This window comes from Kazachstania africana, chromosome 5 (assembly GCF_000304475.1).
Source record: "Kazachstania africana CBS 2517 chromosome 5, complete genome".
Lineage (NCBI taxonomy): Eukaryota > Fungi > Ascomycota > Saccharomycetes > Saccharomycetales > Saccharomycetaceae > Kazachstania > Kazachstania africana.
The window spans coordinates 263,109-274,651 of NC_018944.1; the positions used below are offsets into that span (position 1 = coordinate 263,109).

Genomic DNA, 11,543 nt, shown 5'->3' on the forward strand with positions numbered 1-11,543 from the left:
TCCCTTTTGGACTGGCTACGAGAAATGCCTTAAACAACTCCACATTTACAGGAATTAACTACAACGAACTTGAGCTCGCGTTAGACTGCTCGGAAAAAACCCACATTTCAGCTAAAATCGAATCTATACAGCAGCAATATTCTAAGGTAGAAACCAGCATTAGTAAACGATGAGTTAAGATGAGAGGAATTTCATTGAAGTTTTGTGATATAGTTTTAAAAATGAATTGATTTTTTATCAAATATAATCCGATATAGTGTAACGGCTATCACATCACGCTTTCACCGTGGAGACCGGGGTTCGACTCCCCGTATCGGAGCTATTTTTTTTTTGGTTGTAAATTGAGTGAGCTTTCATAAAATATTGGTGTGGTCATTAGCGTCTTTATTTTTCTGGTCCAAAACAAGATAGTCATGGTTTGAGTCTTATGATATTACTTGAACTTAAGCTTCATCAGATTGACAGGCAGTTTAAACGTCATGTTGTCATTCACTTGCTTATTCATCCTGGATAAATATTTGACCGAATAGGTATGTTCGGAAATGAATTTCTTATATGAGTATATTTACATTTTGTATTTTCATCTATATATTAGTATCATCACGAAGTGACCTTAGAGAATACTCAATATTTATCAGGTCTCTCCAGGCCTCAAAATGAACATTTCTACCCAATTTTTGGGCTAGTGCTTGTCTTTTTGAAATTGGCATGGCACTGAACTTTCTTATTACATTGAAATCGAGCATTGGACGCATTACATGACATAAGGGTAAATATTGGTTTGATAATCTTTCCATTCTTGGGTTCAACCCACCAAGTTGAGTTTCTTTATCGATTATCTGCTGCTGGATCACATAAAGCCTCCTGTAACTTTCTTCCGACAAAGGAACAATTTTGAACATCGAACCATCTGTTTGACCACCTACTACTTGATATGTTCTATTTGTATCGTCCACCTTATTGAACTCATCATTTTTAGCAAGTAAAACCATGCAAGAATTATCAGCGTACAAATTAAAGCTGGAACAGTGAACCAACTTTTGCCCCGAAAATGAGTTTGGTTCATCTGGTGCATATTTTAAAACATGCAAAATATTATCTCTATCAGTAACCGCGAAATATATATCACCATTATTGACGAGGAATTCAACTGACATAGTTTTGAATTTGGAAACACTTTTACCCAGTTGTATCATCCTATATGGTTCTGCATCAAAACCAACAAATTGAAATCCATGCATTGCGTCACTTATAATCATGAGGTTACCAAAACTTTTCATATCAGTGACAAAAATAGGTATATCCAGAAATGCAACAGGGACCACAGAACCATCCTCCTGGGCATCACGGACCATAATCTTCTGACTTTGACTAATGGCAAACCTACCACTGATTTCACAAACTGAAGTAACTGAACCTCTTACTTCTTCCTTGAAAAATCTTTCAAATTTATAATTTGTATCTGGTTTTCCTGGCTCAGGAACCACTGCAGTAATGTCATATAAATGGAAGGAACCAGAGGGTGGTAAATCTTCTGTACCGACGGCAGAAAAACCAGCAACAATATACTCTCTTTTGCGCTTGGTTCTGGAATCTATTTGTATTATCATTGATCGTATATCATTAACAAGCGAATTCTCTTCAAATTCAACTTTGTCTATAACATTCCAACTTTTTGGATTGATTAGTAGTAACCCACTTTGGAAACCTTTAGCGTGTGGTACATTTTGTTTATAGCCTACAAGAAGTTCACCATCTTCGGCCTTCGCTACATAATCAATTTCTTTATTATAAGCGATAACGTAAGTTTGTGTTTTCTCATGATATGTAATTTTATTAAATGTCATATAATCCTCTAATTCTGTATTGATTTTAATCGATTTAAGTGGGAACTTATTACCATAGTAAATGTCTTTATGATCCAAGGTATAAACCCTCGCATTTTTGATATCATCCACACACATCACAGATTTTTTTCCCCAACCTGACATAGAGACTAGTGGAATATTAGCAAATCTGAATACTCTTGAGGTGGCATCATCTTCTTTGATAATAATGTATGGCACGCTTCCTGTAACAAATATAACAGAGTAATCGTTGTAATTTGGGACAAAATGCATTATTCTTTCAATCGAACTTACACCTTTGGCATACGCATTATTAGGTGCACCTGTTATGAGCAAATTATTCCTATATAAGTTTTTGTAGAACCGGCTATGTCTAGTAGAGGATTTTTTGTATTGATAAATCTCACCACCATATGTTAGAATTGTTAAATATTCTTCCCTGAAATTATGACCTAACTTGTTTATCATAACCTGCTTTATTGATGGATCTGGTATAATTTCATCTGGTAATTGATAAGTACTTATGAATAACTTTTCTTTTAAATCACTGACACCATTTAATTGGAAAACTCTGTCATTGTGGTCCTTAGGAAAGAAAATAATCTGGTTATCCGCTGTAACAAATGTGAAAAGTAGCTCTTCTTCTTCTGGACTCTTTTGTAGGAATTCATTGCACATGTTACTTCTTAAAATAAGACCGGATGTAACAACGATTTCTTTTAAGATTTCTGGAAGATCCACTTTGAATAGTTTTTTCATTTGAGTTTGTTCTAATTCATAGACTTTAATATCACCTCTGGATACGGTAATCAAAATATAAGGATCCATCACTGAAACGTGAACTACCTCATAATCAAATTTAATAGTATTGAGTCTGCGGAAGGTAGTATCAAGAAGATATAAGTGGTTGGTAGTGACTTGAACAATTCTCTTGTCTGACCCAAACATAGCGATAGACACAGTAGTGGCATCCCTCCTTAAACGACCTTCTCTGTGAAGCGCAAAGTTGTTGTCAATTTCATATATGTCACTCTTTGATTTTGTTGAATCTGTTGTGACTAAGAATTTATCTTTTCCTTTGAATTTCAAATTCCATATTTGTGTTATGCTAATAAATTTCAAAGCTAGCTCAATTTCTGGCCTAACGCTTGGAAGCACTGCAGTTAAATGAGATCCTGTACCATTCCCTGAAGTGGCAACAATCGATAGTTCATTATTATTTGGGTTGGACAAACCTTTATTATTTTGATCTACGGCAGATACCTTACCTGAAGTCAATGATGTAAGTGGACCTATATTATTTAACGAAGACAAAAGTGCAATGTCAAAGGGTTCTACTGTTTCAATCATATTCGAACGTCCATTCTCTTTACTGTTTGCACGTTGCGTAGAAGTAGCTTCATCAGAGTATAAATCGTCATCACCATACAAGTCTGCACCGTCTTCATCATACTCATCCGCATTTGATGGATAATCTAACACGTCCTTATGTTCCTTTCTAGTTTCTACTGCAGACTTGATATTATTTAATCTACAAACAAATGCATCTCCAGATTGGAAACCAAAGAATAGATCTAGGTTCACCCTAGAGGATGAGCTGTCAAGTCGTGAAATGGATGTAGGATTCAAATTATTAATAAATATGTTATTAATTATTGGTAATTTTATGATATCGAACTGAGTCATCAATCTACCTTCTGAAATCATTTGTACGTAGTATAAATTTGAACGATCATCCATCAGTAGCAATAAATCTGCATCATCTTCGTTGCCATCGGTTGTTTTGAGTATGCAAATGTGTTTCATGGCAGAATGATTGAATACGCTTTCTTCCTTGGAATGGTCGATGATTCTCGATTTCTTCAAATTTCTATCTGCAAAAGAATTTAACAAGATAACAGTCTGTAAAACACCAGTATTGTCAACATATGCCAACTCGTTGATCCCAACTATCACAATACCATTTGTAACAGGGATAAGTCTATGCCAATCCCAGGGTAATTCATTTAATCTTGCAATGACGATATGCGAAAGTGAAGTTTCAAAACCGTTGGTGTTACATTCCAGGGTAACGATAAGTAATTTTGTTGGTAGAGGGTGTAATTGTAAATTACCTACCCATGTAAGTTTCGGTTGGTATAATATAGCCACAGTGGGCTTCGAATAATTATTTAAGAATTCAATATCGATGATGTTCTGAATGTCTTCATGTATCGTCTTGGCGCTGAGAATTGTACTTGGAAATGTGACTCTACCATTGATATTAGCCCTAAATCGTTTTATCCTAGGCTCATACGTATCTTCATCTTCTTCTTCGCCTTCTTCATCATCGTCTTCCTCGTCTTCTTTCATTACAAATGGTAAAACTGCAATATTATCTTCATTGAACAATACGAGGCACCTGCTTGCAGGATCCAGCCTCAATTTTGATTCTCTAGTAAGTTCTGCCAACGATAGATCCTTAAACTTGTCCTCATAGTAATGTAAACTTACAGTTTCAATTGAATTGCTTTCAAGATCGAATTTCACAATTGAAATCTTAGCCACCGCAGTGCATAGCAACAAATAGTCTAACGCGGCGTCCTGCCTTGGAAGCAATGCAATATCCGTTATCCTTCCGTCAAACTTGAACTCATTAGTCAAAAACAGCAAACCATCAGCAGACACTTCATAAATCGATAAAATATTCGTCCTCACGGTGATTAACTCTTTATGCAAATCTGTGGTGAAATTACCAGTGACACTGTGTGACACCACAGTAGGTTCTAGCACATCATCGTAAACATTCATTGCACCACTGCTAAGCAAGTCCAACACGCAACACTCGATAGATTTGAGTACTCACTTTGAGCTTCTTATATGTTCAATGTTATAAATATTCAGTTTCCACTTTCTCACATTGCACGGGATAAATAAATCAGTTTTCTTTTCTTTCCTCGATGAGCTTCGAGTGAAAAAAAAGACTAAGATGAAGATCCAATGGGCCAGTTTATACATCATTTATGGCTACATTAGGCTTTGTTGCATGCTAGATTGTGGTGAAGATGACTGAGAAGAAGAAATATACTATTGTTATCAAATTGGGCTCGTCTTCTTTGGTGGACGAGAAGACGAAGGAGCCAAAATTGGCGATTATGTCACTGATCGTGGAAACCGTGGTAAAGTTGAGACGGGAGGGTCACAGGGTGATTATTGTCTCTAGTGGTGGTATTGCTATTGGGCTACGGACGATGAACATGGATAAGAGACCAAAACGTCTCGCAGAGATTCAAGCTATTGCAGCTGTGGGTCAAGGTAGACTTATCGGTAGATGGGATCTTTTATTCTCTCAATTTGGTCAGAGAATCGCCCAGATTCTTTTGACTAGAAACGATATCCTCGATTGGACCCAGTATAAGAACGCTCAGAACACTATCAATGAGTTATTAGATCTAGGTGTCGTTCCAATCGTTAATGAAAACGATACTTTATCAATCCGTGAGATTAAATTCGGTGATAATGATACATTATCAGCCATTACCTCAGCGCTTGTTGGTGCCGACTACTTGGTTCTACTCACTGATGTGGACTGTCTATATACAGACAATCCAAGAACAAACCCAGACGCTAAACCAATAGTGATCGTTCCAGATTTATCTCAAGGTTTGCCAGGTGTAAATACTGCAAGCGGTTCGGGTTCTGACGTCGGTACAGGTGGTATGGCCACCAAATTAATTGCTGCAGACTTGGCTACGAATGCAGGTACACACACGATTATCATGAAAAGTACGGTTCCAGCAAATCTTTGTAAAGTTGTAGAGTACATGCAAAATCTCGATATGGATTCTAATTCTGCAAGAGATAAATATAAAAGCTGTGACATATGGGACTTGCAACAACAGGAATTCGAAAGATTAATCAAATTAGATGTTCCACTTCACACTAAATTTATTGCTAATGACACCAAACATCATTTGAAAAACAGAGAATTCTGGATATTGCACGGCCTTGTCGCTAAAGGTTCCATCATTATCGATCAGGGCGCATATCTCGCTTTAACACGTAAGGATAAAGCTGGTTTATTACCAGCTGGTGTCATTGACGTCGAAGGATCATTCCATGATTTAGAATGTGTCGATATCAAAATTGGTAAAAGACTGCCAAATAGAGAGCTAGACACATCAAGTCCTTTGAAAATTGTTGGAAGAGCTAGATGTAATTACACTAGTGTTGAAATTGCCAAGATAAAGGGCCTACAAAGTGATGAAATTGAAGATATTTTAGGCTATATTGACAGTGAATACATTGCACGTAGAGAAAATTTGGCTTTCCCTCCTCATTAATTACTTTATGAACCAATTTTATGACTTGCTTAATATACAATGACTATATATTTTATACACATATGCTGTTTTAACCGAAAATCTGGATATCATCATTTTTAATTGCTTCACCCTCAACATCCACTTCACTTTCAACTTCAGACTCATCTTCGTTAAAATTGATCTTTTGACCCAATAAACCGGCAAAGAATTCATCAATTTGTTGATCATCCCATTTGTAACCTCCATTAATTGGAGTTTCAAAATTAGCTATCGATTCTTGAATGGAGTAATTTAATTTTCTTCCCTTTGATGCCTTTGTATCGATGTTCTTCTTTAATTTGTTATTTTTTGAAGCTGTTGTTATGGTGATTGAGTTTGTAGTTGAATTTGAATTTGCTATTTTCTTTTCCACTAATTCATTCAATAATGTACGGTAAAAATCTTCATCATCGAAAATATATGGATTTTCAGTTGTATCAATTGACATATTGTCTTTTTTTCTTGGATCGTAATTTTTTGGAATGTCTGCATCATCATCTTCATCATTATTTTCTTCACTGACAGGTTGCTGTAATTTTGTTAATTTACCATTTTTCAAATCATTGGAGAAGTTCAATGGGACAACGTTTCTTCTATTCAATCTTGTACGTTTATGGAGTCTTTGTGAATCTGCTAATTGATTTTCTACTTGGACATTAGCTGGCTGATTGATGGATTTAAATTTATTAGAGGATAATTGAGACTTACCAGATGCCATTGAAATCTTGTTTGACCATTTATTGAGCACTGCAATTCTGTACTCCTTCAATTTTAAATCTAATGAATTTGTATCGGTTGTAATGTCTTCGAAGGATCTCTTCTTCTTCTGCAGATCTTCATTTGGATCTTGATTTATATTGTCTTTAGCTTGGAATACAGTCCTGAAATCGATCAACTGATTGAGCACCTTATCTAATAACTTCTTATTTTCTTTTAATAACTTCTTGTTGTCATCTTTCATGTATAAGTTCCATGAGTCGGTTGTTAAAGGTAATGAATTTGAAGCGAGCAGAGCTTTTTGCACTTTTATTCTCAAGTCGATGATATTATCGAACAATTTGGTTTGGTTTAAAATGGCATAACCTTTCATAGCATCACGTTGAGTGGTGGAAGATAATTTTTTCATTGCTAGTTGTGTCTCTTGCTGAACAAGTCTAGACAGACGATCTCTTCTGGCCTGTTCGTCGTCATCATTATCCTCTCCCTCTTCCACACTCTCATCGGCACTCTCTTCCTCTTGCATTTCCTCATCTTCAGAGTCTGTTCTAAACGATACAGCATCACTGTCGTCATCGATATCCTCATCACTTTCGTCAGCTGCTGGTTCAGAGTTGTAAAGCTGGCCTCTAGACCCTTTGACACCGCCATATTTGGCATCAGTGACATCCAAAGCAACTTCTTTTCTCAATTTTGACTTCTCCACCTTCAAATAATGCGCTTTCTTCAGCTCATCGTTATCTTCATCACCACTTCCCTCATCATCGCTTGACTCCGCTCTATTATTCTTGAAATCCGTGTCTTCAATATCGTAATCCTCGACTGCTGGCTTGTTAGCCAACTCGGATATCTGCTCTCCCAAAGACTTAGCCATCATATAACTACTCCTTTCACGGTCTCTCTTGATACTATCTTCTCATTGAAAATTTTTCAAACTCTCTGTTTTTCATTTAGCTCATCGCCTTTTTCTCATGTAAGAGAGAAAGAACCGAGCCGAAAAAAGTAACTATTACCGTTTATAGACACATAATTTCCTATATAGGAAGGTAATACTACAAAACGTCGCAATTTGGAGCCAATTCATCAACCATACTATTAAAAGTAACCATCAGGATGCCAAATATGTACCGCACGGTCCTCAGGAGTGGCTCTGTGAAGGTCTTCCATTGCGCAGGCCAATAAGATTCACTAAAATTGGTGATGATTCCCGTCGCTTTCTATATAAAAAGAGAGCAGAAGAGGGAGAAAAAGATGAGTGGTGCAGTGAAGCTGCGGTACGGTCAACTAGTCTTGGAGGATGTTGAGAGTGTCAGTGAAGCGTGTGTTCCATTCGGTGGGCCCCAGGCTATCGCAAATGCAAGGTGTCGAGAATACGTACGCTAAATCGTTGTTCAACGTAGTGAAAACGAATAGTGCCCAGTTACAGTCAGTGTCAAAATCGCTCTTAGGGCTGAATGAATTGGTGTCTAAAGATGAGAAGTTACATTCTGTGTTCGATAATCCGTCTCTTTCGCTGGACGACAGAGTTGCTGTAGTGAACGCAATAGTGGAGACTCAACCACAATTAAACCCTAATATTGTTAATTTCCTCAAAGTAATTGCTGAGAATAATAGACTGTATATGTTGACTGACATAGTGTCCAGTTTCCAGAAAATGAATGACGATTTTAACGGGATTGTCAATGCTACGGTGACCACGATAGAACCACTAGATAGTAAATCGTTAAAGAGACTCGAGAAAGCAATCACCCAATCTAAATTTATTGGCCCCAATAACGCTTTAAAGTTACGGAATACCGTCAACCCTGATATTAAGGGAGGGTTGGTGCTGGAAATCGACGAGAAAACAGTGGATCTAAGTGTAGCGTCAAAGATTCAAAAATTGAATAAATTATTAAATGAAGATATTTAACTATATATATATATATATACATGAGCTTTTTTTTATTTACTAAGCTTTTAAGAGTGTATTCACTAATTTCTTTAATCAAATTACTCTCTTCTCTGGAATTGTTGCAGTTCTTAGGGATGAAATTGTGTTTTACCTGTGGTAAACAGTCCCACCAGGTCTCTTTCTCTCCCATTCTCCAGTTATCTCCCCAATAAATACTCATTTCATCATCAGTATCCTTCAGCGCACACTCTTCCAAGTTTAAAATGGACTCTCTCAGGTCTGCCACAGTCTCTTGTGCATATATAGGACGATACAGACCACTGTACCACACATTACCTCGTTTAGACATCACGTCTCTCAAATACCTTAATCTCACCAAGTTTTGGTACAGTTTAACCACTCTATCGTAGTCGTTACAATTCACCAAACACATCAACTTCCACAGATCCCTTCTCTTCGACGGCAACGGATTGTTCCAGCTCGTTCTGGGGAAGCATTTACCAATATTGTACTGCGATATCGTGGGCACCTGTGTATACACAGTCGATCCGAGCTCCAAATTACGATATATATACACCTGTGGTGCAAAATTGTGCGTCTTTAACCATTTGGCAGTACGAAACTTGTTCATTTCATTAACCAAATAACACTCAGTGTCCTTATTGCTTTCACTGTAGCCTTCGTTTGTCCCGCATATTAATTAGATATACATATATATTTTTTTACTTCTCGAAAGATATAAGAGATACTACAGTAGTGATAGTTAATTCAAGACGCAACAAATAAAAAGAACTCTCTCCGTGTGGTATGAATTCAACTGCTCATAGTACAAAACAGTTCTACTTGCCCATAGGGCTGACTGCTTTCCAGAAAGATCTGGTGGAAATTTTACTAAATTTGCATAAACATTCATTCGAATCTGAATTGCAAAACACTGACATTGTGAAAAATGAACAGACTTACCCACAACTTTCCACTAAACAATTGAATTACATGTTTGACTCGCATATTAGGTCGATTGCTAATCATCCATTTCTTTTGGTCGATCATTACATGCCAGGTCAGTTTCTAAAATTAGAGTCCACGGAAAATTTGGTTAATGCCTCTTTAAAATTACAAATCCTCCAGAAACTGTTACTCTGTCTCGTGGATAAAAGTCATAAGGATAACAGTAAATTTTTAAAACTAGTTATCATTGCTCATAGCGTCAAGGAATTGGATCTAATAGAAGGACTGCTGCTTGGTTCGAAATTCAAAATTAAAAGACTATCAGGTACATCCTTGCATGATGAGAAGCACAAGTTCCCAAAAATTCTGCCCACTCCTTCGAACAACTCGCCAACTTCTTCTTCACCTTCTTTATCATCATCTAATTCTTATACCGGCTATCCGAAAGATGATTACGATTATTCCATTAGAAGGCAGTTGAAAAGACAGAGGACTCAGGCCCTGAAATCTGAAAATTGGATCTTTTTAACGACTACAACACATTTAACGAACGACAATACACTGCTCTCCAATTATACCCCACTGGATCTGGTTATAAGTTTCGATCCATTTAATTTGCCGGTTTTTCAACAAGGTATAGTCCCCACTATAAAATTACTAGTTAAAGATTCCCCAGATCATTATATCTTAAATCACGGGCTAGGCGATGTTGTAGATCATGATCTGAAGTATAAGAATATGGTTAAGTCAATTTCACATTTTTTACAAAATAGAAATATCGATAATAATACAAATAATATTGATTATAATGCGTTTATTGATGCTATACTAAATGAAGATACCACTTTTCAATTACCTGATATCAAACTATCCAGAGAAAATAAAGATGTTTCAATATATATGACTCCTAAGTTCGAAGAAAAAGTACTTCTGGAACTAGACTGGAAATCCTACCAAACTGAGCTAATGAAATTGACGATGAACAGATTGAATACATTAACGTCGATTTCAAATGAGAATGAATCTGCCATATTGAATGAAAGATCTATTGAAACTGAAAGACAAAATAACATCGATAGATTGAAAGGGGAAACTGGAGCTATGTTCAAGCAATTCCAAGATAATGAGAAAGTATCTAATGAGGCTGAAAAGAAATTGGAGAGAATAACGACAGAACAAACTAAGTTAGAAGAAAAACTAACCAAATTACGTGAGAAGAAGGCTAATCTTGAAGAGCTTTTATCATCCCCGGAAGATAAATCAACAGCTTTTGAATTGTTGCAAAAGGAACTACAAGGGCAGCTCTCTCGGTTACACGAAATTAACGAACAGCGGTCGAAAGAATGTGAAGGCTTGAGAAATCTGTACCAAATGAAATCTACTTCTGCAGCTACAAAATCTGCAGAATTAGATGCCACTAAAAAATTGCTTGAAGAATCGCAAAAGAGCAAAGCAAAGCCCTCATTGACCTTAGAATCAACTCTACTGACTGAAGCACAGCTATCCAGAGAATTAGAATCGATACGGTCCCAAAATAGATTTTTGAACAATTATATCAGCAAGATGACTTCGGATTATGATCTGACTAACACTTCGTCGACTGCTTCCGTTGAAAGATCCAGGATAAGATCTACGAGATCGTCCACCCCATCATACACTGGCTAATATATATCTCTATATAAAAGATACATTTTTAGATGTTAGAAGCAGTAATTGACTTTTTACGTACTGAAATTTCGGTTCTTTAACATCCGAGACTAATAAAGTTCGACTACTTTTGTTGTGAAAAAATAC

The 11,543-nt window shown here is 36.6% G+C and overlaps 6 protein-coding genes and 1 non-coding gene across 7 annotated transcripts; 4 read left to right on the top strand and 3 right to left on the bottom strand.

The window, feature by feature from the left end:
• The first annotated feature begins 247 nt into the window (after positions 1-247).
• Positions 248-319, top strand: KAFR0Etrna7E. Its single transcript has one exon. It is a non-coding gene; the product is annotated as a tRNA-Glu (tRNA).
• Positions 320-584: 265 nt separating this feature from the next.
• On the bottom strand, positions 585-4,637 carry CFT1 (cleavage/polyadenylation factor CFT1; the record flags this gene model as incomplete). Its single annotated transcript, XM_003957372.1, has 1 exon — positions 585-4,637. The coding sequence occupies one exon, from the start codon at positions 4,635-4,637 to the stop codon at positions 585-587; it is 4,053 nt and encodes a 1,350-aa protein (XP_003957421.1).
• A 254-nt stretch (positions 4,638-4,891) lies between these two features.
• Positions 4,892-6,169, top strand: PRO1 (glutamate 5-kinase; the record flags this gene model as incomplete). The annotated part of the gene is made up of 1 exon (XM_003957373.1): positions 4,892-6,169. The coding sequence occupies one exon, from the start codon at positions 4,892-4,894 to the stop codon at positions 6,167-6,169; it is 1,278 nt and encodes a 425-aa protein (XP_003957422.1).
• A 70-nt stretch (positions 6,170-6,239) lies between these two features.
• On the bottom strand, positions 6,240-7,784 carry BFR2 (rRNA-processing protein BFR2; the record flags this gene model as incomplete). The annotated part of the gene is made up of 1 exon (XM_003957374.1): positions 6,240-7,784. The coding sequence occupies one exon, from the start codon at positions 7,782-7,784 to the stop codon at positions 6,240-6,242; it is 1,545 nt and encodes a 514-aa protein (XP_003957423.1).
• A 420-nt stretch (positions 7,785-8,204) lies between these two features.
• Positions 8,205-8,819, top strand: ATP5 (F1F0 ATP synthase subunit 5; the record flags this gene model as incomplete). Its single annotated transcript, XM_003957375.1, has 1 exon — positions 8,205-8,819. One exon carries the CDS (start codon positions 8,205-8,207, stop codon positions 8,817-8,819), a length of 615 nt encoding a protein of 204 aa, XP_003957424.1.
• Positions 8,719-9,432, bottom strand: MHR1 (mitochondrial 54S ribosomal protein mL67; the record flags this gene model as incomplete). The annotated part of the gene is made up of 1 exon (XM_003957376.1): positions 8,719-9,432. One exon carries the CDS (start codon positions 9,430-9,432, stop codon positions 8,719-8,721), a length of 714 nt encoding a protein of 237 aa, XP_003957425.1.
• A 176-nt stretch (positions 9,433-9,608) lies between these two features.
• HDA2 (Hda2p) lies at positions 9,609-11,414 on the top strand (the record flags this gene model as incomplete). The annotated part of the gene is made up of 1 exon (XM_003957377.1): positions 9,609-11,414. The coding sequence occupies one exon, from the start codon at positions 9,609-9,611 to the stop codon at positions 11,412-11,414; it is 1,806 nt and encodes a 601-aa protein (XP_003957426.1).
• Between the last annotated feature and the right edge of the window lie 129 nt (positions 11,415-11,543).